Genomic DNA, 22741 nt, shown 5'->3' on the forward strand with positions numbered 1-22741 from the left:
GAGAGAGAGAGAGAGAGAGAGAGAGAGAGAGAGAGAGAGAGAGAGAGAGTGTTAGCCGGGGGGGAGGGGGAACTGGGTTCAAGAGGAGGGTCACGACACCGAAACCTCGCCGCTTCAATCGCTGCGGGATTCCACGCGTGAGCCGGCGGCTTTCCTGGTGAACCTCGTCTTTCCGACTTCCCCGGGAATAAGTTACACGAAGTTTGACAAAAGTTTCACCAAGTGTGACAAAAGATTCACAGAGTTTCACAAAGTTGCAACAGGGCAAGGTAAAACAGTTAGTCCCCGACTTACGACCAAAATTTCTACGGCTAGACCAAACGGCTGCTAAGCGAATTTTGCCCCGTTTTGCAACTTTTCTTCCCATGGCCGTTAAGTGAATTGCTGCAGTTGTTGAGTTAGCCGCACAGTTGTTAAGCCGATTCGGCTTCCCCCATTGTCAGAAGGTCACAAAGGGGGATTGTATGACCCCGGGACACGGTGGCCGTTATAAATATGTTCCAAGCTTCCAAATTTTGATCGCGTGACCGTGGAGATTCTGCCAGTGGTCGTAAGTGTGGAAAAGGGGTCACACGTCCCTTTTTTTCCCACTGTAACTTTGCATGGTCACTAAACGAATGGCTGTAAGTGGAGGACCACCTGGACAAAGGAGAGCGTGCACCGAGGGCTTTTTCCTTCACCAGCAAGCCTGCACCACCCATCCCAGTTCAACCCAGTTTGTTTCTTGCAAGTGGCTTTTGTCAGGCGCCAAAGATCATATCCCCATGCCAAGCTACAATTTAACTGCTTTATTGCTGAAAGCCCATGCGCAGGAATCTTCCCAGCTAACGGTTAGGTTGGAATTAGTTAAGGATCCACGAACATTCAAGGGGGTTTGACTTAGTTCATTTGGGGCTATGTAGAGCAGAGGTCCCCAAAGTTTCTCGGTTGGAGGACCACAGAGAAAGGGAAGGGGAAGCATTTTATGTGCCTGCGTGCCACGCAAATGGGGCGGCGCTAGTGCGCACATGACACTGGCTAGCCCTGCCCCATTTCTGCCATGTGGGCACTAACACTGCCCTGTTTTTGCTGCACGCCACACGGTGCCCCGTTTTTGCTGTGCGGAGCCCCGTTTAGGCCACGTGGAACCAAGTTTAGGCCATGCAGAGCCCCATTTTAGGCCACACGGAGCCCCATTTTAGGCCGTGCGGAGCCCCATTTTAGGCCGTGCGGAGCCCCACAGGCCACACGGAGCCCCATTCAGGCTGCGTGGAGCCCCGTTTTAGTCTGCGCAGAGCCCCATTTAGGCCATGGAGCCCCATTTAGGCCACGCGGAGCCCCATTTAGGCCACACGGAGCCCCATTTTAGGCCGCGCGGAGCCCCATTTAGGCTGCGTGGAGCCCCATTTTAGGCTGCACAGAGCCCCACAGGCCACGTGGAGCCCCATTTAGGCTGCACAGAGCCCTGCAGGCCACATGGAGCCCCATTTTAGGTCACACAGAGCCCCATTTAGGCCACGTGGAGCCCCATTTAGGCTGCGGGGAGCCCCATTTTAGGTTGCACGGAGCCCCATTTAGGCCACATGGAGCCCCATTTAGGCTGCGCGGAGCCCCATTTTAGGCCATGCGGAGCCCATTTTAGGCCACACGGAGCCCCATTTTAGGCCACACGGAGCCCTAAGGCTGTGCAGAGCCCTGTTTTAGGCTGCGCAGTCCCACAGGCCACGTGGAGCGCCATTTAGGCTGCACAAGCTCCATTTTAGGCCACACAGAGCCCCATTTATGCCACACGGAGCCCCATTTAGGCTGTGCGGCCGTGGCACTAGCACAAGTGGGGATGAGTGGGCGCACTGGCCAGCCTGTGCCGCGGCCCGGTGGCCAGCAGACCACGGCCGGTAGTGCGCTACAGGTTGGGGACTCCTGATGTAGAGATTCTAGGCTGATTCCTCTTTTGACTCCGCCCCCAGTTTCTGTCCCTCCTTCTCTACCGCTTCGCTGCTCCTCTCTCCAAAGGTCCCTCCCACCTTCTGAATCCCACGAGCATGGGAATGCCAGCTCTGCCATACCTCCAGATCCCGGGTTCCGTCCCCGATCGGACTCTAGCTTGTCGCAGGACTGTGCCCGCCGTGTTCTCTTTGGTTTGAGAGGCGCCATTTTTCGCCCAACCTCGGGTTCCCCTGGAATGGAAAGAGGAGCATCAGAGAGTCCTGAGCCCCAGAAAGAATTTGTTGGTTAAGGTGACCCTCTCTGGACTGTTAAAACGAATAATAATAATAAATTCCAGGGGCCACTAGAGGGCAGCAGAGCATTCATATTTTTTTCTCTGTAGCTCTTTGCTGCCTCCTGCTGCAAAGGTTTAAATAAGTGTTTAATAAATAACACAAGATACTCTTTGACTTGCAAATAGTAAGCTAAAGATAACCTTTATTGTCATTTTTTACTGTGGGCACACTGGCACACATTAAAAATGAAATTCTGTTGCTTGCTCTCAAAAGTGTACATATACACAACATAAATATAAACATGCTATATGCAACATATGTATATACCTACACCCTTGCATATAACATACAACAATTCATTTAGTGACTGTTCAAACTTACAAAGGCACTGAAAAATGTGACTTATGACAGTTTTTTCATAGGGATGACCTCTGCAGCGTCCCCGTGATCATGTGATCAAAATTGAGATGTTAATGACCTTTGCTGTGTCCCAAGGTCACGTGATCCCCTTCTGCGACCGTCTAACGAGCAAAGTCAATGGGGGAAGCCAGATAGGATTAACAACCAGGTTACTAACTTATCAACTCCAGTGGTTCTCTTAACGAGTGTAGCGAGAAAGGTCGTAAAAGTGGGGCAAAACTCACCTAACAAGTATTTCACACAACAGAAATTTCGGGATCAATTGCAGTCGTATGTTTGAGGACTACCTGTGCCCCAGAGAAAATGCTATTATCCCAAAGCAAAAACTCCTTCCTTTTGGAATTCTTGTACCGATTAATCCAGGATCTGCGTGAGATAAACCGAGACCTTTGTCTTAAGGCCTCGGTGTCTCTTCACCTTCGTTTTCCTGCTCCTTCGGTCTACGTCGGGGTTGAGCGACGGGAGGAAAGGTGCAGGAATCTTCTAGAATGGCTCCACCAGATACACTGCCTTCCTCGTTGCTGCGACTTCTTTCCGGCTGGCTGGGGGTCTTCCGGCCCCTGGGGAGGGCAACCGGCTTGGGAGGGCGAGGAGTGGAAGAGTGATCCCTGAATTGCTGTAAAACCAAGAGGGCGGATGTGGAGATACGAAAGGAGAGGGGGGGGAAATAGAAATTTCTCAGAAGAAGCTTCCGGCTGCTGCTGGACTACAATTCCCAGCAAACCTAGCCAGCAGGACTCATGAAATGCTGGGAATGGTAGTTTTCAACCTCCAATGTTTCTTAACCTGGGCAACCTGTGAGGACTTCAACTCCCAGAATTCCCCAGCCAGCCATAAACCATTCATTCAGTGACCGTTCGAAGGGATGACGGTGCTGAAAAAAGTGACTTACGACCTGTCCTCACAGTTACAACCATCCTCCCTGTTGTGGTCACGTGATCAAAACCAGGATATACATACAACAGTTAAAGCATCCTGGGGGGGTCACTAGATCGCCATTCCTGACCTTCACAGGTGGCAAAGTCAAGGGAAGCTGGATTCGCTTTAACGACTGTATGAGTCACTTACTGGGATGATCCCCTTAATGACCGTGCCAAAAAAGATTGTAAAATTGGACACAACTCCCTTAACAAATGCCTTGCTTTGCACTGGTAGTTCCTGTCTCAACTGTGGTCACTCCCCAGTCCTTCACCCAGAAGCCCCCAGCCCCAAAACAAGCTTTCTCCTGCCCCTTGAATTCAAAAAGACCTGTTGTTTTGCACCGGGTGGTGCCGTCAGTCGGTCCTTCTCGGAATTTGGTGTGCCCCCCATCACGCCCCTCTCGTCGGCCCCCGGCGGCTTTTCTTCCAGGGGGTGGTCTCGCAGGTTGCTTTTGCCCCCACTCTCCCGGGACGTGCTCTCTTCAGCTGCAGGTTTGGGAGAAGACGAACAAAGGATCCATCAACTGCCAGGAATTAATTCAATTCATTCAAACTGCAGATAGTCCCCGACCTAAATTTGGTTCGTGAGCGTTCGAAGATATAACGGCACTGCAGAAAAGTGATTTTATGACCGTTCTCACACTTAAGACATTTGCAGTGTTCCCCCATGGTCATGTGGTCGAAATTCAGACGCTTGGCAATTGATTCGTATTTAAACATCTATGGAGATTCTCCGTCATCCAGATCCTGGTTATCCCAAAGGTGCTTTTTTCAGGAGGCAACTGGACTTTCTTGTTTTTTTCTTTGAAGATGTTTCGCTTCTCACCCAAGAAGCTTCTTCAGCTCCGACTGGATGGTGGGGAATGGAAGGATTTATACTCCTTTGCAGAAAGCTGATCATTTGCCTTCTTTTAGAGAGTCGTTGAGACCACTTGGAGGTTTATCTGTGATGTTGGGATCATCTGAATGGTGCAAATGAGTGTGAAGCCTTCTTGGAACTCCTTTCAGCAGTTCCAAGAAGGCTCCATGCCCATTTGCACCATTCAGGTGACCCTGAGGACACAGGTAAACCTCCAAGTGGCCTCAACGACTCTCTAAAAGAATGCAAATGACCAAATGACTGCAAAGGAGTATAAATCCTTCCATTTCCCCACCATCCAGCCAGAGATGAAGAAGCTTCTTGGGTGAGAAGTGAAACGTCATTCGTATCTATGACAGTTGCAGTGTCCTGGGGTCATGGGATCCTCTTTTGCAAGCCCCAGATTCCTGTTGTTAAGCAAGACAGGTGTTCGGCGACTTTCGTCTCATTTTACGACCTTTCTTTGCCAGGGTTGTTAAGTGAATCACTGCAGTTGTTAAGTTAGTAACACAGTTGTGAAGCGAATCTGGCTTCCCCCATTGACTTTGCTTGTCAGGGACACTGCAGCCATCAGAAAGACATGCCAGTTGCCAAACGTCTAAATTTTAATGACGTGACTACGAGGATGCTGCAACGGTCGTAAGTGTGAAAAACCGTCACAGGTCACTTTTCTCAGGGCCGTTGCAACTCCGAACGGTCACTAAACAAATGGCTGTAACTATTTGTAATGTGCTTTGTATAGTGTAGGTAATCACTAACGGTGCAAACCGAAATCTCCCAGCAATGCCTTGTATTATAGAATAGAATAGAATAGAATAGAATAGAATAGAATAGAATAGAATAGAATAGAATAGAGCCGGAAGGGACCTTGGAGGCCTTCTAGTCCAGCCCCCTGCTCAAGCAGGAGAACCTATAGGGTCTCCTGCTTGAGCAGGGGGCTGGACTAGGAGACCTCCAAGGTCCCTTCCAGCTGTATTCTGATTCACTTCTGGATTATTAAAGCAGCCACCTCATTTACCAGGCTCAAAAGATGTTTCTGTCATATAAACTCGTCCCCGTGCATAGCTCAATGCATAGTACTCATCCCATCGGCGAAGTTAAGGCAAGTGGACTTCAACTCCCAGCGTTGCTGGCTGGGGAATTCTGGGAGTTGAAGTCCACTTGCCTTAACTTCGGGCCATTCTAGGAACGTCTACCCACCTATATCCCAGCTGGCTTCTGCCCGCCGAATGGTGGCAAAACTTGGCTTAGTGCTCTGCAGGGGAGGGTGAGGCCTCCATCCTCTTTGCCCTAGGTGGGTTTAAAAAACAACAACAATCCATCAATATCACACACTGTCTTAGAAATCAGGAGACGGGGAGTTCCAATCCTGCCTTAGGCTGGATGACTTTGGGCCAATCACCAGGAGATGGTGAGTTCTAGTCCCACCTTAGGCATGAAAGCCGGCTGGGTGACTTTGAACCAATCATCAGAAGATGGTGAGTTCTAGTCTCCCCTTAGGCATGAAAGCTGGCTGGGTGGGCCAATCACCAGGAGACTGGGAGTTCTAGTCCTGCCTTAGGCATGAAAGCCGGCTGGGTGACTTTGGGCCAATCATCAGGAGACTGGGAGTTCTAGTCCCGCCTTAAGCATGAAAGCCGGCTGGGTGACTTTGGGCCAATCACCAGGAGACTGGAAGTTCTAGTCCTGCCTTAGGCATGAAAGCCCGCTGGGTGACTTTGGGCCAATCACCAGGAGACTGAGAGTTCTAGTCCCGCCTTAGGCACGAAAGCCCGCTGGGTGACTTTGGCCCAATCACCAGGAGACTGGGAGTTCTAGGCATGAAAGCCAGCTAGGTGACTTTGGGCCAGTCCCTCTCTCTAAGCCCAACCCACCTCACAGGGTTATCGTTATGGGGAAAACGGGAGCAGGAAGGTGTACGAAGTAGTTTCACCACCTTGATTTACTTATAAAGTCATAAAGGCAAGATTTAAAAAAAAAAAATAATCTAATAAATAAATAAATAAATAAATAAATCCAATAGTACTTTTAGGAAGGAGGTCCTTTCGGATAGCCCTTCCTCTTTTGACCTGCGTGACTTTAAGCCGCAGACCCCTGGAAGTCACCCATGCTTCAGAAGAGCTTCCTTGGACCACATGGTGCTTCCAGAGTCATAGATGCGAGGAGAGGGGGAAACGAGCCAAGAAGGTTGGATAAATCTGCCCACCTGTGTCATCGGAGGATCGCCTTCTCTGCTGCTCCCGTAAACTTCCCGTCCTTTGTTCCATTTCAACGGTCTAACCAAGGAAGAAAGATGATGAACTGCACACCACGGACAAGAATAACAGAACCACAGAGCTGGGAGGGACCCTGGAGGTCTTCTAGTCCAACCCCCTGCTCAAGCAGGAGACCTTATGCCATTTCAGACCAATGGCTGTCCAGTCTCTTCTTAAAAAGGAGGAGGAGGAGGAGGAGGAGGATAACACCGTTGGTGTCAACATCCAGCTCGTGAATCCAAACCAAACTCCGGCTTCTTTCCGTTTCTGAAAATCTTCCTGTTTATTGAATACACTGCACGGCAATGTCGAAACGAAACTAACTCCGAGGTTCCCAGACACCAGTTCATAGAATTAAACAACAATTTCTCCTCTCACGTAGCCCATGTAAACCATTTCACTTTGTTACGGGAACCGTCTGCTTCCTCTCCACACCTGCTGCGGTGTCCTTGGAGAGGTTTCAGGCTCTCTCATGGGTCTTCAGCAGAATCATAGAGGTTTCGTTTCTCCATCTAACCCGGGGCTGTCAAACTCGCCGCGTCACGTGATGTGTCGCGATGTATCGTGACTTTTCTCCCCCTTGCTGGAGCTGGGGTGGGCGTGGCTTCCACGTGACACATCCGGCCCACGGGCCGGCAGTTTGATATCCCTGATGTAATCCATTCTAAAGCAACACACACACACACCCTGTGATGACCCGGGGCACAGCACAGAGGCAACGCAGTCAGCTGGCAATTCAAACTGCCCTTTAATTGCTCCAAATTTTCCCCAAACACTCCCACGTTTCTGGCAAGCCTCCAAACAAAGGAAGACACACACACACACACACACCTTCAGCCGCCTCTGGCTGCAAGCAGTTTCACATACAGTCTGATTAGGAGAGGAATTTACTCAAGGCCACGGAGATAACAAGGAATGATGCATACATCGTAAACCTAATGAGTCTGGGTGAATACACGCTTGCCTGAGCAGTTTCAGAAGGGAAGCCAAAATACAGTCCGAGATCTTTGAACATCCAAGCCATGTTGTCAGCCAGTCCAATGGTCAGAGTGTCCGGGTTTCCAAGCAGAAGTCACAGAACAAGAGATCAGCAACAACAACACATACACACACAACTCCATAGAATCAGCGTTTGTTCCCGACAAATGCCTCTCCCCACAGCGTCTCCTTAAATCTCAGTCTCCAGGTGTGCCTTGTGGAGAGGGGCGGGATGCTCTCCTCCCGAGTAGTTGAGCCTGCCTGCGTTGTTCCCTCCTCTCCACTCTCCGTGCTCTAGGATCAGGTGGGGGTGGCCCTTGCTCATCGCCTGAACTCTGCCTCTCCTGTTCCTCCTGTACCAATCCTGACGGGCCCTGGCCTGCCTCGGCCTGCTCTTCCCCACATTCCTCTGAAACCACAGACCCCTCCCGTTCCAGCTCATTTTCCTCCACAGATTCAGGCTCCGACGGAGGCATGACACCCCCTCTTACTCTAATGGCAAGTTTTATTCTTCACATGGGGTTTTTTCCCGTGATGGAGAATTACCTCTAGCTTAGCATCCAGACTCCACCCTTTCGCACGTTCCATTCCCGGCAGCGGCACTCCTTGGACGCGTGACGGCTGTAAGAACTCGGTCCTCCGTCCGTCCGTCGGTGCCCTCTCTGAATCAGGAGTGGAAATCTTGTTTCGGAAGGAAAGGGGATTTAAAAGGGGGGGTCCTTCGCATCCCGGCCCTTACCCCGGAAATAAATTTCTGTACCTGTTTGGAACGGCCTGGGAGGCCTTTGACCCTGCTTCCAGGCGCTATTGCGGTCACCATTCCCGGAAGCAGCATGGTTCCCCCCACAATGTCCTGGTCCAGTTTCCACTCTTTCTCGTGGGCGACGGAGTACATCAAGGGCTTCGGGTCCTCCCCTCCCAGGGGAGGCGGGGGAGGATTGGGGGGCAGATCGTCGGAGTCTCGCTCTCCCTTGATGCTGCGGTACCGGCGGAAATGGAAGAGGCCCTTTTTCCTCTTCCTTTGTAGAGGTGGGAGGGAATCAGACAGGCCTGGCCGTACTGCACAGCTGTCAGATATCCGAGGATAGCTGGGCGGGAGAGAAACGGCAGAACTAAGAGAGCAGAAAGTGATTTTGGAGAGAAATGTAAGATACACACATAGTCTTCAAATTATAACCACAACTCAGCCCAAAATTTCTATGGCTAAGTGGGACACTTCCCTCCCTCCTCTTCCTTCCTTCCTTCCTTCCTTCCTTCCTTCCTTCCTTCCTTCCTTCCTTCCTTCCTTCCTTCCTTCCTTCCTTCTCTCCCTCCTTCCCTTTATCCGTCCAATTTATTAGCCAACCATCTTACAACATTAAAAAAAATCAAATGATAGAAATAAAATACAGGTAACGACAACAACCCAAAATTCTCTTGTTAAGTGAGGCATTTGTGAAGTGAATTTTGTCCTGTTTTACAGCCTTTCCCACCCACCCCAGGACACGGTTGTTCAGTGAATCTGGCTTCCCCGTTGATTTTGCTTGGCAGAAGGTCGCCCAGAAAGGGATCATGTGACCCCCGGGACACTTCTCCCCTTGAGTGGTTTCCATCCGTTGCTTCTTGTCCTGCCTTCAGGCGCTTTGGAGAAGAGCTTGACTCCCTCTTCTTTGGGGCAACCCCTGAGATATTGGAACACTGCTATCATGTCCCCCCTCGTTCTTCTCTTCGTTAAACTAGACATACCCAATTCCTGCAATTGTTCTTTGTATGTTTCAGCCTCCAGTCCCCTGATCCTCTTTGTTGCTCTTCTCTGCACTCTTTCTAGAGTCTCAACATTTTTTTTTACATCGTGGTGACCAAAACTGGATGCCGTATTCCAAGTGTGGTCTTACCAAGGCCTTGTAAAGTGGTATTAACACTTCACGTGATCTTGATTCTACCTTGCTGTTAATGCAGCCTAGCACTGGGTTGGCTTTTTTGGCTGCTGTAGCAAACGGCTGGCTCCTATTTAAGGGATTGTCCACTAGGACTCCAAGATCCCTCTTCCAGTTGCTGCTATTGCATAAGGTACCCCCTATACCAGGAGTAGGCAACCTTGGCTCTTTTATGACTCGTGGACTTCAACTCCCAGAATTCCTGAGCCAGCATGGCTCAACTTGGAAACCTCTCCATTTCCCCTCAGCATGGCTGGCTCAGGAATTCTGGGAGTTGAAGTCCACCAGTCATAAAAAAGCCAAGGTTGCCTACCCCTGCCCTATACTATACCTGTACATTTGGTATTTCTTGCCTAATTGAATGACATCAACTGTACTTGGCTCACCTTATTGTGTTGCTCAGGACTCTCCGGTTGAAAAACTCCTCCAGACCCTCATCCAGTCTGGGCACCAACCCGTTCTCCTGTTCTCTGGATTCCAGGGAACGAAAAAGTCGGTTCTGGAAAAGAAGAAAAAAACACCTGGGCCTGTTAATTCTTCCCATAGATTAAGTGGGGCCTGGGAGAGGGAATTAAAAGAGAACCCATACATAAAAGAGGAGGAAGATTGGAAAGTAGTTGGATTGAGATCCAAAAGGTGCTTTTTTCACGAGGCCACTGGACTTCCTTGTTTTTCTTTGAAGACGTTTTGCTTCTCATCTCCGAAGCTTCTTCAGCTTTGACTGGATGGTGGGAATGAGAGGATTTATACTCCTTCCAGACAGCTGGTCATTTGCATCATTTTAGTGAGTCGTTGAGACCACTTGGAGGTTTACCCGTATGCTCAGGGTCACCTAAGCGGTGCAAATGGGTGTGCAGCCTTCTTGGGATTGCTGAGAGGACTGTGTGGTAGACTGGAGATAGATGGTGTTGTGTCCCTCCCCCTCTGTTGAGGGAGGGCTGTGCAATTTTGACCTAGATGGCCTCTTGGACCCCTCGTTCAAACCAGCGGTCCTCTCTGTCCAGAATGTGGACTTTGCTGTCTTCGAAAGAGCGGCCTTGGTCTTCTAAAGGCAGATGGACGGCTGAATCTTGTCCTGATGGGTTTGTTTTCCTGTGGTGTGCCCTCTGTTTGTGAAGTGGTTGTTTTAAGATAAGATAAGATAAGATAAGATGAGATGAGATGAGATGAGATGAGATGAGATGAGATGAGATGAGATGAGATGAGGCGAGGCGAGGCGAGGCGAGAAAAGAAGATAAGGTAAGGTAAGGTAAGGTAAGGTAAGGTAAGGTAAGATAAGGTAGGATAAGATAAGGTAAAGTAAGGTAAGGTAAGGTGAGGTGAGGTAAGGTAAGGTAAGAGAAGGCAAGGCAAAGCGAAGATAAGATAAGATAAGATAAGATAAGATAAGATAAGATAAGATAAGATAAGATATAAGATAAGATAAGATAAGATAAGATAAGATAAGATAAGATAAGATAAGATAAGATAAGATAAGATAAGATAAGATAGATAAGATAAGATGAGGTGAGGTGAGGTGAGGCGAGGCGAGGCGAGGCGAGGCGAGGCAAGAAGATAAGATAAAATAAGATAAGATAAAATAAGGTAAGGTAAGGTAAGGTAAGATAAGGTAAGAGGATAAGATAAGGTAAAGTAAGGTAAGGTGAGGTGAGGTGAGGTAAGGTAAGAGAAGGCAAGGCAAGGCAAGGCAAGGCAAGGTGAAGATAAGATAAGATAAGATAAGGTGAGGTGAGGTGAGGTGAGGCAAGAAGATAAGATAAGGTAAGGTAAGGTAAGGTGAGGTGAGGTGAGGTAAGAGAAGGCAAGGCAAGGCAAGGCAAGGCAAGGTGAAGATAAGATAAGATAAGATAAGGTGAGGTGAGGCAAGAAGATAAGATAAGGTAAGGTAAGGTAAGGTAAGGTAAGGTGAGGTGAGGTGAGGTAAGAGAAGGCAAGGCAAGGCAAGGCGAAGATAAGATAAGATAAGATAAGATAAGATAAGGTGAGGTGAGGTGAGGCGAGGCAAGAAGATAAGATAAGATAAGATAAGATAAGATAAGATAAGATAAGATAAGATAAGATAAGATGATAAGATAAGATAAGATAAGATGATGAGGTGAGGTGAGGTGAGGTGAGGTGAGGTAAGAGAAGGCAAGGCAAGGCAAGGCAAGGCGAAGATGATAAGGTAAGATAAGATAAGATAAGATAAGATAAGATAAGATAAGATAAGATAGATAAGATAAGATAAGATAAGATAAGATAAGATAAGATAAGATAAGATAAGATAAGATAAGATAAGATAAACTTTATTGTCCTTTTTTACTGCGGGCACGACACACATCAAAAATGAAATTTAGTTGCCTGCTCTCAAAGTGATCTGCACATGGGTCACTGCATTGTACTACATATACCACATTGCTCAGTTTGTGTCTGGGTGTTTTATCCTTGGGGGTGGACAAGCTTCTGCCTTAGTGTATTGGTGGGTTTGAAGTGTGCATGTGTGTTGTGTTGGCTGAAGATCCTCTTGAGCTTTTCCCATATTCCTACAACATATGGAATGACTACGTTGAGGGCTACGTTCTTTGGCTACAGGAAGCTTTCACACACTCCACAACCATTTGCACCACTCAGGGGATCCTTAGGACACAAACAAACCTCCAAGTGGCCTCAACGACTCTCTAAAAGGAGGCAAATGACCAGCTGTCCGCAAGGAGTATAAATCCTTCCATTCCCCACCATCCAGTAGAGCTGAAGAAGCTTCTGGGATGAGAAGTGAAATGTTTTCAACGAAAAAACAAAGTCCGATTGCCTTGTGAAAAAAAGCACCTTTGGACAACTGAAGACACAGATAAACCTCCAAATGGCCTCAATGACTCTCTAAAAGAATGCAAATGACCAGCTGTCTGCAAAGAGTATAAATCCTTCCATTTCCCCACCCTCCACTCAGAGTTGAAGAAGCTTCTTTTATGAGAAGTGAAACGTCTTCAAAGAAAAACAAGGAAGTCCAGGTGCCTCCTGAAAAAAAGCACCTTTGGGACTATTAATCCTTCACGTGGTCAGGCAGGAGAAGGAGGAAAGAGATACTTTGGTACTCACGCTGGAGCGGAAGCGGGTCGAACAAGGCGGCCGGGGTCTGCCGCACGTCCGGTGCTCAAGCCGAGTCCCGTCTGTGGGCAGATCACAAAACCCATCGAAGGAGGCGCTGTGCGAATAGGGATAGGGAGTGTTGCCCACGAGAGCGATCCACCCCAGAGGTGAGCTCATATTAGCAGTCGTGAGGTCAGTGTCCTGTTCCGATCCACCTGCAAGCGGAGAGAAGTCGTTAAGTCATCGCAGTCCTAAGTTGAGGCATCATGTGGCTGGACTCCATTTTACGACGGTCATTTCAGTGAATCCCATTGAGCGAATCCAGCATATCCAATGGGTAGTTTTGGCCGTTTTCAGCCAAAGAGAAAAAAATTGAGGGATTTGTGCTGAAAAGGGCTGTTTTAAGCTCAAAACCCTTTTTCGTTGCCCGGATACAGACAGTCCTTGACTTACGACCACCCCTGAGCAGAACATTTCTGTCACTAAGTGAAATATTTGTGAAGTGAGCTCGGCCCCCATTTTGCGACCTTTCTTGCCACCGTTGTGAAGGGAATCACGCTAGTTGTTAAATTAGTCAAACGATCGTGAAGTGAATTCCGGCTTCCCGGTTGACGTTGCTCGTCAGAAGGTTGCAAAAGGGGATCATGTGATGCCCCTGGGACGCTGCAACAGTCATAAATATGATGCCAAGTGTTGGAATTTTGATCACATGACTGTGGGCATACTACAACGGTTGTTAAGTGTGAAAAACAGTCACGTCACGTTTTTCAGTGCCGTTGTAACTTTGAACGATCACTAAACGAATTGTTTTAAGTCGCGGACTGCTTGTAATACAAGGATGGGACACCACTAGGAAATCCTAGTGAGGTAAATGAGACGGGGCCACAGTCTGGAGGAATCTTACCCTAACAAGAACAGGGGTGTGTTTGTTGAAATAATCAGGAACCGAGGTCCCTTTTAGGTGGTTAGTTTTAGCTAACTTTAGTTTCTTGGAAAAAGGAAAAAGAGACCACCAGAAACTCCTAAATTTCCCCTCAGAAATTACCGGAAACCAATTAGGATAACTCTGACCAAGATTAATTGCAATATTTTACAGCTTCTTTAAGGTAACCATCAATTTACGACCACAAAGGCGCCCACAATTTCAGCAGTTAAGTAAATCTCTGCAGTTGTTAAGTTAGTCAACACGGTGGTTAAGTGAATCCGGCTTCCCCCCACTGACTTGGCTTGTCAGAAGTTCATAAAAGGGGATCACAGGAGCCTAAAACCCTGCAACCGTCCTAAGTACATGCCAGTTGCCAAGCGTTTGAATTTTGATTAAGTGACCATGGGGATGTAAGTGTGGAAAGCGGTCCTAAGTCACTTTTTTCAGTGATGTTGAAACTTCGGTCGCTAAGCAAACAATTCTAAGTGGAGCCCAACTTCTCTGGATTAAAGAACAGTGGCTACGAAAGTCGTTGTTACACTCACTAATGAAGGCAGAAGCTGGCCTGATCCTGCGGCAGTTCTTCTGTCTTTTGATCGCCATGGTGTCCTGCAGGAGAGAACACAGAATAACAGTGCTGGAAGGGACCTGGGAGGTCTTCTAGTCCAACCCCCTGCTCAGGCAGAAGACCCTATACCATTTCAGACAAATGGCTGTCCAGTCTCTTCTTAAAAATCTCCAGTGTTGGAGCATTCACAACTTCTGGAGGCAGGTTGTTCCACTGGTTAATTGTTCTCACTGTCAGGAAGTTTCTCCTTAATTCCAGGTTGCTTCTCTCCTTGATTATTTTCCATCCGTTGCTTCTTGTCCTGCCTTCAAGTGCTTTGGAGAATAGATTGACTCCCTCTTCTTTGGGGCAGCCCCTGAGATATTGGAAGACTGCAATCATGTCTCCCCTCATCCTTCTCTTCATTAAACTAGACATCCCCAATTCCAGCAACCGTTCTTTGTATGTTTTAGCCTCCAGTCCCGTGATCATCTTTGTTGCTCTTCTCTGCATTGTTTCCAGAGTCTTAACATCTTTTTTGTATTGTGGTGACCAAAACTGGATGCCGTATTCCAAATGTGGCCTTACCACAAGGCTTTATAAAGCAGTATTAACACTTCATGTGATCCTGATTCTATCCTTCTATTAATGCAGCCTAAGATTGTGTTGGCTGTTTTTGCTGCCACCGCACACAGCTGGTTTGTATTGAAGCGGTTGTCCATTTAAATAGGAGCCCACCCAGAGCCAACGAGAGAAACATGTCGGTCACGCTTCAACTTAACGCTTAACCAGTGGAACAGCAAGCCACCTGGAATTAAGGAGAAACTTCCTGACACCGAGGACAATTAACCAGTAGAACAGCTCACCACCAGAAATCGAGGGCGCTCCATCACTGGAGATTTTTAAGAAGAGACTGGACAGTCGCTTGTCTGAACTGGTATAGGTTTTCCTGCTCGAACAGGGGGCTGGACTAGAAGACCTCCAAGGTCCCTTCCAGCTCTATTCTATTTTAAAGTCTGCACAAGGGCAGGACTTGCAAAAACCGGGGATCCCGCCTGAGTTAAGTCGGAACCACTTACGATGTTGGAATCCAGCTCGTGGTCGGTGAACTCTTTCGGTCCCTGGAGTTGGGGTTTCCCCGGATGTTCGGGAAGGATCACGCTATCCTGACCGTCCGAAAGTCGGTGGAGATGGGTGATGTGCTGAGCCTGGGGTTGGAAGGAGGAAAGAAGGAAGATGGAGGCTATCAGCTTGGGATCACCCTGATAACAGGTCTGCAGTACCAGTGCTAAACACAAGGGGGTGGTTTAAATATGTACCGTAGTGTCCAAAATTGTGGAAAACTTTTGGGAAAAGTGTTAATAGAAATGCCACCTTTGGTTAAGTTTCCACCCGTTTTTCTTCTCATTTCTTTATAACTGTAGTCTTGTTCACTTAATAATACTATTTTACATCGCTTTCTGGGTGACCAGTCAACTCTTTGCACCGTTACTTTAATTTTATTATGTTTTACAAGCTCACTAAATGAAAGAACACAAAAAAAACCAACCAACTCGACAGCGATCCCATAACACACTGACAAATGTCCTCCTCTCAGCTTAAATACAGGACATCAATAACTGGATCCTACTGTGATCTGACCGGCTCATGGCCAAAACAAGACGACACCTGATTGGTTCTCTAAACACTCGTGCTCATTGGCTACCATCAGATGAAGGGAAGCTACCTGAGATCAACCTAAGCAAGTTGTGCTTCTTTTTTCTGGTTATTTGGCTATAACTTTTCATAGAATACAGTACAGATAATTGAACAGACTTGGTTGCATTACGTTCTTGATTAAATTATCTTTCCATTGATATGTAATTTTATGGTACTACTAAAACAAAGGGGTGTTATTAGCCATCCAACCTCAAAAATGCACTTTTCCCAAAAGGTTTCCACAATTTTGGCCACTACTGTATATATAAAGTGCATGGATGCCACTTCCGGAAGTCTGTTCTAGACCTCAGAGACCCAGGCCTGCATCCACGCAGAGAACCAGTTGTTTAGATATTTGAATCCCACCAGTGTGTGTGTGTGTGTGTGTGTGTACACTACATGTATGTATGTATGTATGTATGTACTGGTATGTATGTATGTATGTATGTATGTATGTATGTATGTATGTATGTAGTCCTCGGCTTACAACAGTTTGTTTAGTGACCGTTTGAAATTACAACGGCGCTGAAAAAAGTGACTTATGACCGTTTTCCCACCCTTACGACTGTAGCCACGTCCTCATGGTCAGATGATCAAAATTCGGACACTTGGCATCTGGCTCATATTTACGACGGTCGCAGCATCCCCGGGGTCATGTGATCCCCTTTTGCGACCTTCTGACACGCCAAGTCTATGAGGAACCATGCTATTAACTTAAAAACTGCAGGGATTCGCTGTGGCAAGAACGGTCATAAATCGGGGCCACGCTCACTTGACAAAAGTCTCGCTAAGCAGGAGAAACGTTCTGCTCCGCTGCGGTCATAAGCCGAGGACTACCTGTGTCCAGGGGTTCTGCTGCCAATACCGGGACTTCTTCTCATGTCTCCCATCCAGTTACCAACCAGGTCCAACCCTGCTTAGCTTCCCGACTCCAAACCAAGATCAACGGGGGGATTCTGAAATGCTGAGGCACCAGGCCCCAAATGGGAATTGAAGTAATGACACGGAAGTGAGGGATATGGCTCAGATCATCCTCACCAGGTTCTTGTGAGCGTAGTACAACTCCTCCAGAAGTTCCTCCACAATGGTGTTGGTGAGATACGTCACGACGGAGAGCTTCACTTCACTAGGGAAGAATCCAGGCGGAAGAACATCAGAGGGTGAATAACAAAACAACACAATCCACAGAGCTGGAAGGGACCCTGGAGGTCTTCTAGTCCAGCCCCCTGCTCAAGCAGGAGACCCTATACCAGGGGTAGGCAACCTTGGCTCTTTTACGACTCGTGGACTTCAACTCCCAGAATTCCTGAGCCAGCATGAGGGAAACTTTGGCCCCCTCATGACTCGTGGACTTCAACTCCCAGAATTCCTCAGCCAGCATGAGGGAAACTTTGGCCCCCTCATGACTCGTGGACTTCAACTCCCAGAATTCCTGAGCCAGCATGGCTCAGCATGGAAACCTCTCCCTTTCCCCTCAGCATGGCTGGCTCAGGAATTCTGGGAGTTGAAGTCCACGAGTCATAAAAGAGCCAAGGTTGCCTACCCCTGCCTTATACCTTTTCTGACAAATGGCTGCCCAATCTCTTCTTAAAAACCTCCAATGTTGGAGCACCCACAGCTTCTAGGGGCAGGTGGTTCCACTGGTTAATTGTTCTCACTGTCAGGAAATTTCTCCTTAGTTCTAGGTTGCTTCTCTCCTTGATCAATTTCCATCCATATTATTTCTTGTCTTGCCTTCTGGTGCTTTGGAGAATAGGTTGGCCCTTCCTCTTCTTGTGACAGCCCCCTCAAATATTGGAAGACGCGATCATGCCTCCCTTAGACCTCCTTGAAATACCCTGCTTGTTTTCTGATGCTCAAGGTGACACGCTCACATGGTTATTACCTTGATCTGGAACCCGTCTCCGCCACTGATATAGTAGTCGTAGCAACTACTTATATACTGCTTCCGAGTGCTTTATAGCCCTCTCTGAGCAGGTTAGAGTCAGCCTATTGACCCCCCCAACAATCTGGATCCTCGTTTTACCGACCTCGGAAGGATGGAAAGCTGAGTCAACTGTCATGTGTCTGATTAACGAAACACTTAAAAGGACTTTCAGGCATATTTTTTCCTAAAAGCATTTATTAAGGTTACAGAGACGTCAGTACAACATGGTGGAAATGCTTAGGTCTGGCTTCTCTTCCGTTACGCATATACATTCCAAGCATTTCCCACTCCCTTATTGTAGGGTCATGGTTCACATCTTCCAATCAACTTGGAAGATGTGATTTACTTCCGGTTTCTTTCTCCCGGGCTATCCTTATGCTCCTCCCTCTTTCCCAGTTGCTGGTTTAACTATATAAATACCANAGGAAGGAAGGAAGGAAGGAAGGAAGGAAGGAAGGAAGGAAGGAAGGCCACACTTGGAATACGGCATCCACTTTTGGTCACCATGATGTAAAAAAGATGCTGAGACTCTAGAAAGAGTGCAGAGAAGAGCAACAAAGAGGATCAGGGGACTGGAGGCTGAAACATACAAGGAATGGTTGCTGGAATTGGGTATGTCTAGTTTAACGAAGAGAAGGAGGAGGGGGGACATGATAGCAGTGTTCCAGTATCTCAGGGGCTGCCCCAAAGAAGAGGGAGTCAAGCTATTCTCCAAAGCGCCTGAAGGCAGGACAAGAAGCAACGGATGGAAACTAATCGGGGAGAGAAGCAACCTAGAACTAAGGAGAAACTTTCTGACGGTTAGAACAATTAACCAGTGGAACAACCTGCCTCCAGAAGCTGTGAATGCTCCACAGCTGTTGCCCCCCTCCCCGCCCCCAACAATCTGGGTCCTCATTTTACTGATCTTGGAAGGATGGAAGGCCGAGTCAACCTTGAGCCGATGAGAATTGAGCTCCTGACAGTCGGCAGAATCAGCCTGCAATTCTGCATTCTAACCACAGTGACACCACGGCTCTTATAAGCTCTCCCTACCCCCCCCCCCTTTTTTTTTTAATCTACACCCCAATTCTTACTTGAGCTTGTTCTGGATGTCCTGGCCAGCCTGTTCCAGCAAAGCCCCTCGGATAAAGTTTCGGGGCAGGCTGATATGCTCCGAAACAGCTGCCAACATCTTGTGATGTTCTTCAGCGGCCTGGACGGCATGTGGACACAACTCCTGCGTTAGATCAACCATAGATTCCAAGATCATCTGGCAGAAAGAGAAACCACGAATCAGGGTTGTCGGAAGAGGGCGAGCAAGGAAATCGAGAGGGTCATCTTGAGTTCTTCACACCCACCAAAGACGCTCTTGATTTGGACACTCAAATTCCCAAGACCTAACAGCCTAGGATTTCCCATCAGGAGGACCTGTCACCATAAATAGCATGAATGTGTGAGAGGTGATTGTGGTGTCTTCTTCACCTGCAGTTCCTTGTCGACGGCTTTGGCCACTTCGTTGGCCATGGACTCCAGGCGGTGCCGCACGGGCCCATCAGTGGCCAAGAGGTGCCCAAGTTCGTACAGGCTGGGAAAGAGCTGTAGGAAAGAGATGAGAAACAATGATTAAGAGTAGAGGTCCTCAAACTTAGCATCTTTAAGAAGGGTAGACCTCAACTTCAAGAAGTCCCCAGCCATCTCTGTTGGCTGGGGAATTCTGGGAGTTGAAGTCCACCCGTCTTAAGTTGAAGTCTATGCTTCTGAAACTTGGTCCATCCTTCTGAAACTTGGTCCACCCTTCTGAAACTTGAAGTCCATCTCCTTAAACTTGGTCCATCCTTCTTAAACTTGGTCCATCCTTCTGAAACCTGGTCCATCCTTCTGAAACTTGGTCCATCCTTCTTAAACTTAAACTTGAAGTTTAAACTTCTGAAATTTGGCCTATTTTTGTTAACAATGAAGTCCACCCTTAAACTTCGTCCACCCTTCTTAAACGTGAAGTCCACTCTTCCTAAATTTGAACTCCACCCTTCTTAAACTTGATCCACTCTTCTTAAACCTGAACTCCATCTTTCTTAAAATTGAAATCTATCCTTCTTAAACTTGAAGTCCACTCTTCTTAAACTTGACGTCTACCCTTCTAAAACTTGGTCCACCTTTCTTAAAACTGAACATCTTTCTTAAACTTGAAGAGTTTCCTTCTTAAACTTGGTCCACCCTTCTTAAAATTGAACTCCACCTTTCTTAAAATTGAAGTCTACCCTTCTTAAACTTGCCCCACCCTTCTTAAAATTGAACTCCACCTTTCTTAAAATTGAAGTCTACCCTTCTTAAACTTGGACCACCCTTCTTAAAATTGAACTCCACCTTTCTTAAAATTGAAGTCTACCCTTCCTAAAGTTGTTGAGGTTGAGAAACACTGCTTAAGAGGAACAAGGTTTCAGAGATGATTCGGCTATTTTTCCTTGATGACGACAATAACGTTGGAAGACCTAAAAAGGCCAGGTAGGTTGAGGAAGGTCTACCTCTACAGTTGGTGAGAGTCAACACCAACTGAATGGTATTTAATCGGCCAATCAATCCACCAACCAAACAATTCCCCCCTCCCCTATTCGTGGGATCTGAGAATGGGTGACCCTATGAATTCTGGGAGTTGAAGTCCACCACGTCTGAAGTCACCAGATTATAGAATAAGAGTTGGAAGGGACTTTGGAGGTCTTCTAGTCCAACCCCCTGCTCAAGCTGGAGACCCTATGTTATTTCAGACCAACGCTATCCAATCTCTTCTTAAAATCGGTCGTTAAGTACGAGGAATGGTTTGAAGTTACTTTTTTTCAGTGCTGTTGTAAATTCGTTGTAAACGAATGGTTGCAAATCAAGAACTATCTGCTTAAGGAAAACGGTTTATCTTACCGCTCTGGAATTCTTGGCTTCTTTCATCAACTTCCGGGCATAAAGGACTTCCTCCTGGACAGAATCCTGGACGGAGCACGTTCGCAGGACCCGTAATTCCTCCTGAACCCGCACACAAAGCCGGCTCATCATCTAGCGATGGACAGGATGGGAGAATGTTAAATCTCACCACCCTGGACCTGAAAATCCTCTGATGGGTCTCTCCCCATGAATACCATCAGGACATCTCGGAGTCTTTCGGGCCACCCCGAGCCCCACCCGCTCTTGCGTCCCCCTGCAAAGGCCCCGTGACGTTAAGGATGGGCGGGAGAAGGAGGTCCAGGGAGATGGGAACGTTTACTTGCTCGGCGCTATGGGTGACGATTCCTTGATGGAGACGGAAAGCTTGGTCCTGAGAGATCTTTGAAGAGTGGTTGTTTCGCAGCAGACACCACTGGATCTGAGAAGGGAGGAGAAGGTAGAATAGAATAGAATAGAATAGAATAGAATAGAATAGAATAGAATAGAATAGAATAGAATAGAATAGAAATTAGAACAGAACAGAATAATAATGGACAGAATAAAATAGAATACAGAGTAGAGTAGAGTAGAGTAGAGTAGAGAGTAGAGTAGAGTAGAGTAGAGTGGAATAATAATGGATAGGATAGGACAGAACAGAACAGAACAGAGTAGAGTAGAGTAATAATGGATCGAATAAAATAGAATACAGAGTAAAGTAGAGTAGAATAATAATGAATAGAACAGAATTACAGAATACAATAGAATTACAGAATACCGAATAGAATTACAGAATAGAATTACAGAATAGAATTACAGAATAGAATTACAGAATAGAATAGAATAGAATTACAGAATAGAATAGAATAGAAATAAGAATGGAATAAGAATAGAATAGAATAGAATAGAAATTAGAACAGAACAGAACAGAATAATAATGGACAGAATAAAATAGAATACAGAGTAGAGTAGAGTAGAGTAGAGTAGAGTAGAGTAGAGTAGAGTAGAGTAGAGTAGAGTAGAGTAGAGTAGAGTAGAGTAGAGTAATAATGGATACAATAAAATAGAATACAGAATAGAGTAGAATAATAATGAATAGAACAGAATTACAGAATACCGAATAGAATTACAGAATACCGAATAGAATTACAGAATAGAATTACAGAATAGAATAGAATAGAATTACAGAATAGAATAGAATTACAGAATAGAATAGAATAGAACAGAATAGAATAGAATAGGAGTTGGAAGGGACCATGGAGGTCATCTAGTCCAACCCCCTGCTCAGGCAGGAAACCCTATATACCATTCCAGAGAAATGGCTGTCCAGTCTCTTCTTAAAAATCTCCAGTGTTGGAGCATTCACAACTTCTGGAGGCAGGTTGTTCCACTGGTTAATTATTTAATAATGCCAGATCGCTGGCCGTGGGCTCACCTTTTGCCAGATCTCGTCCGTCCTGTCGGGGGCATTGCGGTAGGCCGTGGTGATGTCACTCATGGGCAAAGCCATAAACTTGAGTGTGTAGTTGCTGAAAAAGAACACAATCCGAAAAATCTGTCCCAAAGATGGAGGTTTTTAAGAAAAGATTGGACAGCCATCTATCTGACATGATATATAGGGTCTCCTGCTTGAACGAGGGGTTGGGCTAGAAGACCGCCAAGGTCCCTTCCAGCTCTATTCTGATCGATTGATTCTCTCTCCAGGTGGACCTTCCTGCTCACTCACTTCTCCAAGGCCCGGGCGATGTCCTGGAAGCCTTGGGCGGTGGTCCCGTTCCTGTCCCAAGAAATGCTCCTACAAAGGAGAAAGACAGTCTGGTTTAGTGGTGACCCTCTGAGAGCTGAATGCAACGAAATTTCATTTTAATGTATGCTGATTGGTGTTCATTCAAAGTGACAATAAAGTTATTCTGTTCTGTTCTGTTCTATATTTTATTATTCTGTTCTGTTCTATTCCACTCTATTCTGTATTTTATTATTCTATTCTATTCCTTATTTCTATTCTATTCTATTCCTTATTTCTATTCCATTCTATTCTTATTTCTAATTCTGTTCTATTCTTATTTCTTATTTCTATTCTATTCTATTCTATTCTTATTTTTAATTCTGTTCTGTTCTGTTCTATTCTATTCCTTATCTC

General features: G+C 46.8%; 1 protein-coding gene across 1 annotated transcript in view; it reads right to left on the reverse strand.

The window, feature by feature from the left end:
* Positions 1–114: 114 nt before the first annotated feature.
* The window catches only part of CARMIL3 (capping protein regulator and myosin 1 linker 3), a 48180-nt gene continuing 25553 nt past the window's right edge, over positions 115–22741 (reverse strand). Inside the window, exons 21-36 of the mRNA XM_015822223.1 lie at positions 22328–22396; positions 22037–22130; positions 20945–21043; positions 20605–20736; positions 19177–19290; positions 18789–18964; positions 16824–16911; positions 14086–14149; positions 12625–12830; positions 9936–10048; positions 8373–8721; positions 6607–6676; positions 5601–5690; positions 3884–4027; positions 2046–2156; positions 115–176 (exon numbers count right to left, since the gene is read on the reverse strand). Coding sequence (XP_015677709.1) covers positions 115–176; positions 2046–2156; positions 3884–4027; positions 5601–5690; positions 6607–6676; positions 8373–8721; positions 9936–10048; positions 12625–12830; positions 14086–14149; positions 16824–16911; positions 18789–18964; positions 19177–19290; positions 20605–20736; positions 20945–21043; positions 22037–22130; positions 22328–22396 — 1981 coding nt within the window. The remainder of the gene's footprint in view (positions 177–2045; positions 2157–3883; positions 4028–5600; positions 5691–6606; positions 6677–8372; positions 8722–9935; positions 10049–12624; positions 12831–14085; positions 14150–16823; positions 16912–18788; positions 18965–19176; positions 19291–20604; positions 20737–20944; positions 21044–22036; positions 22131–22327; positions 22397–22741) is intronic.

The sequence above is a fragment of the Protobothrops mucrosquamatus genome, unplaced genomic scaffold, assembly GCF_001527695.2.
Source record: "Protobothrops mucrosquamatus isolate PMUCROS unplaced genomic scaffold, P.Mucros_1.0 scaffold1499, whole genome shotgun sequence".
Classification (NCBI taxonomy): Eukaryota; Metazoa; Chordata; class Lepidosauria; order Squamata; family Viperidae; genus Protobothrops; species Protobothrops mucrosquamatus.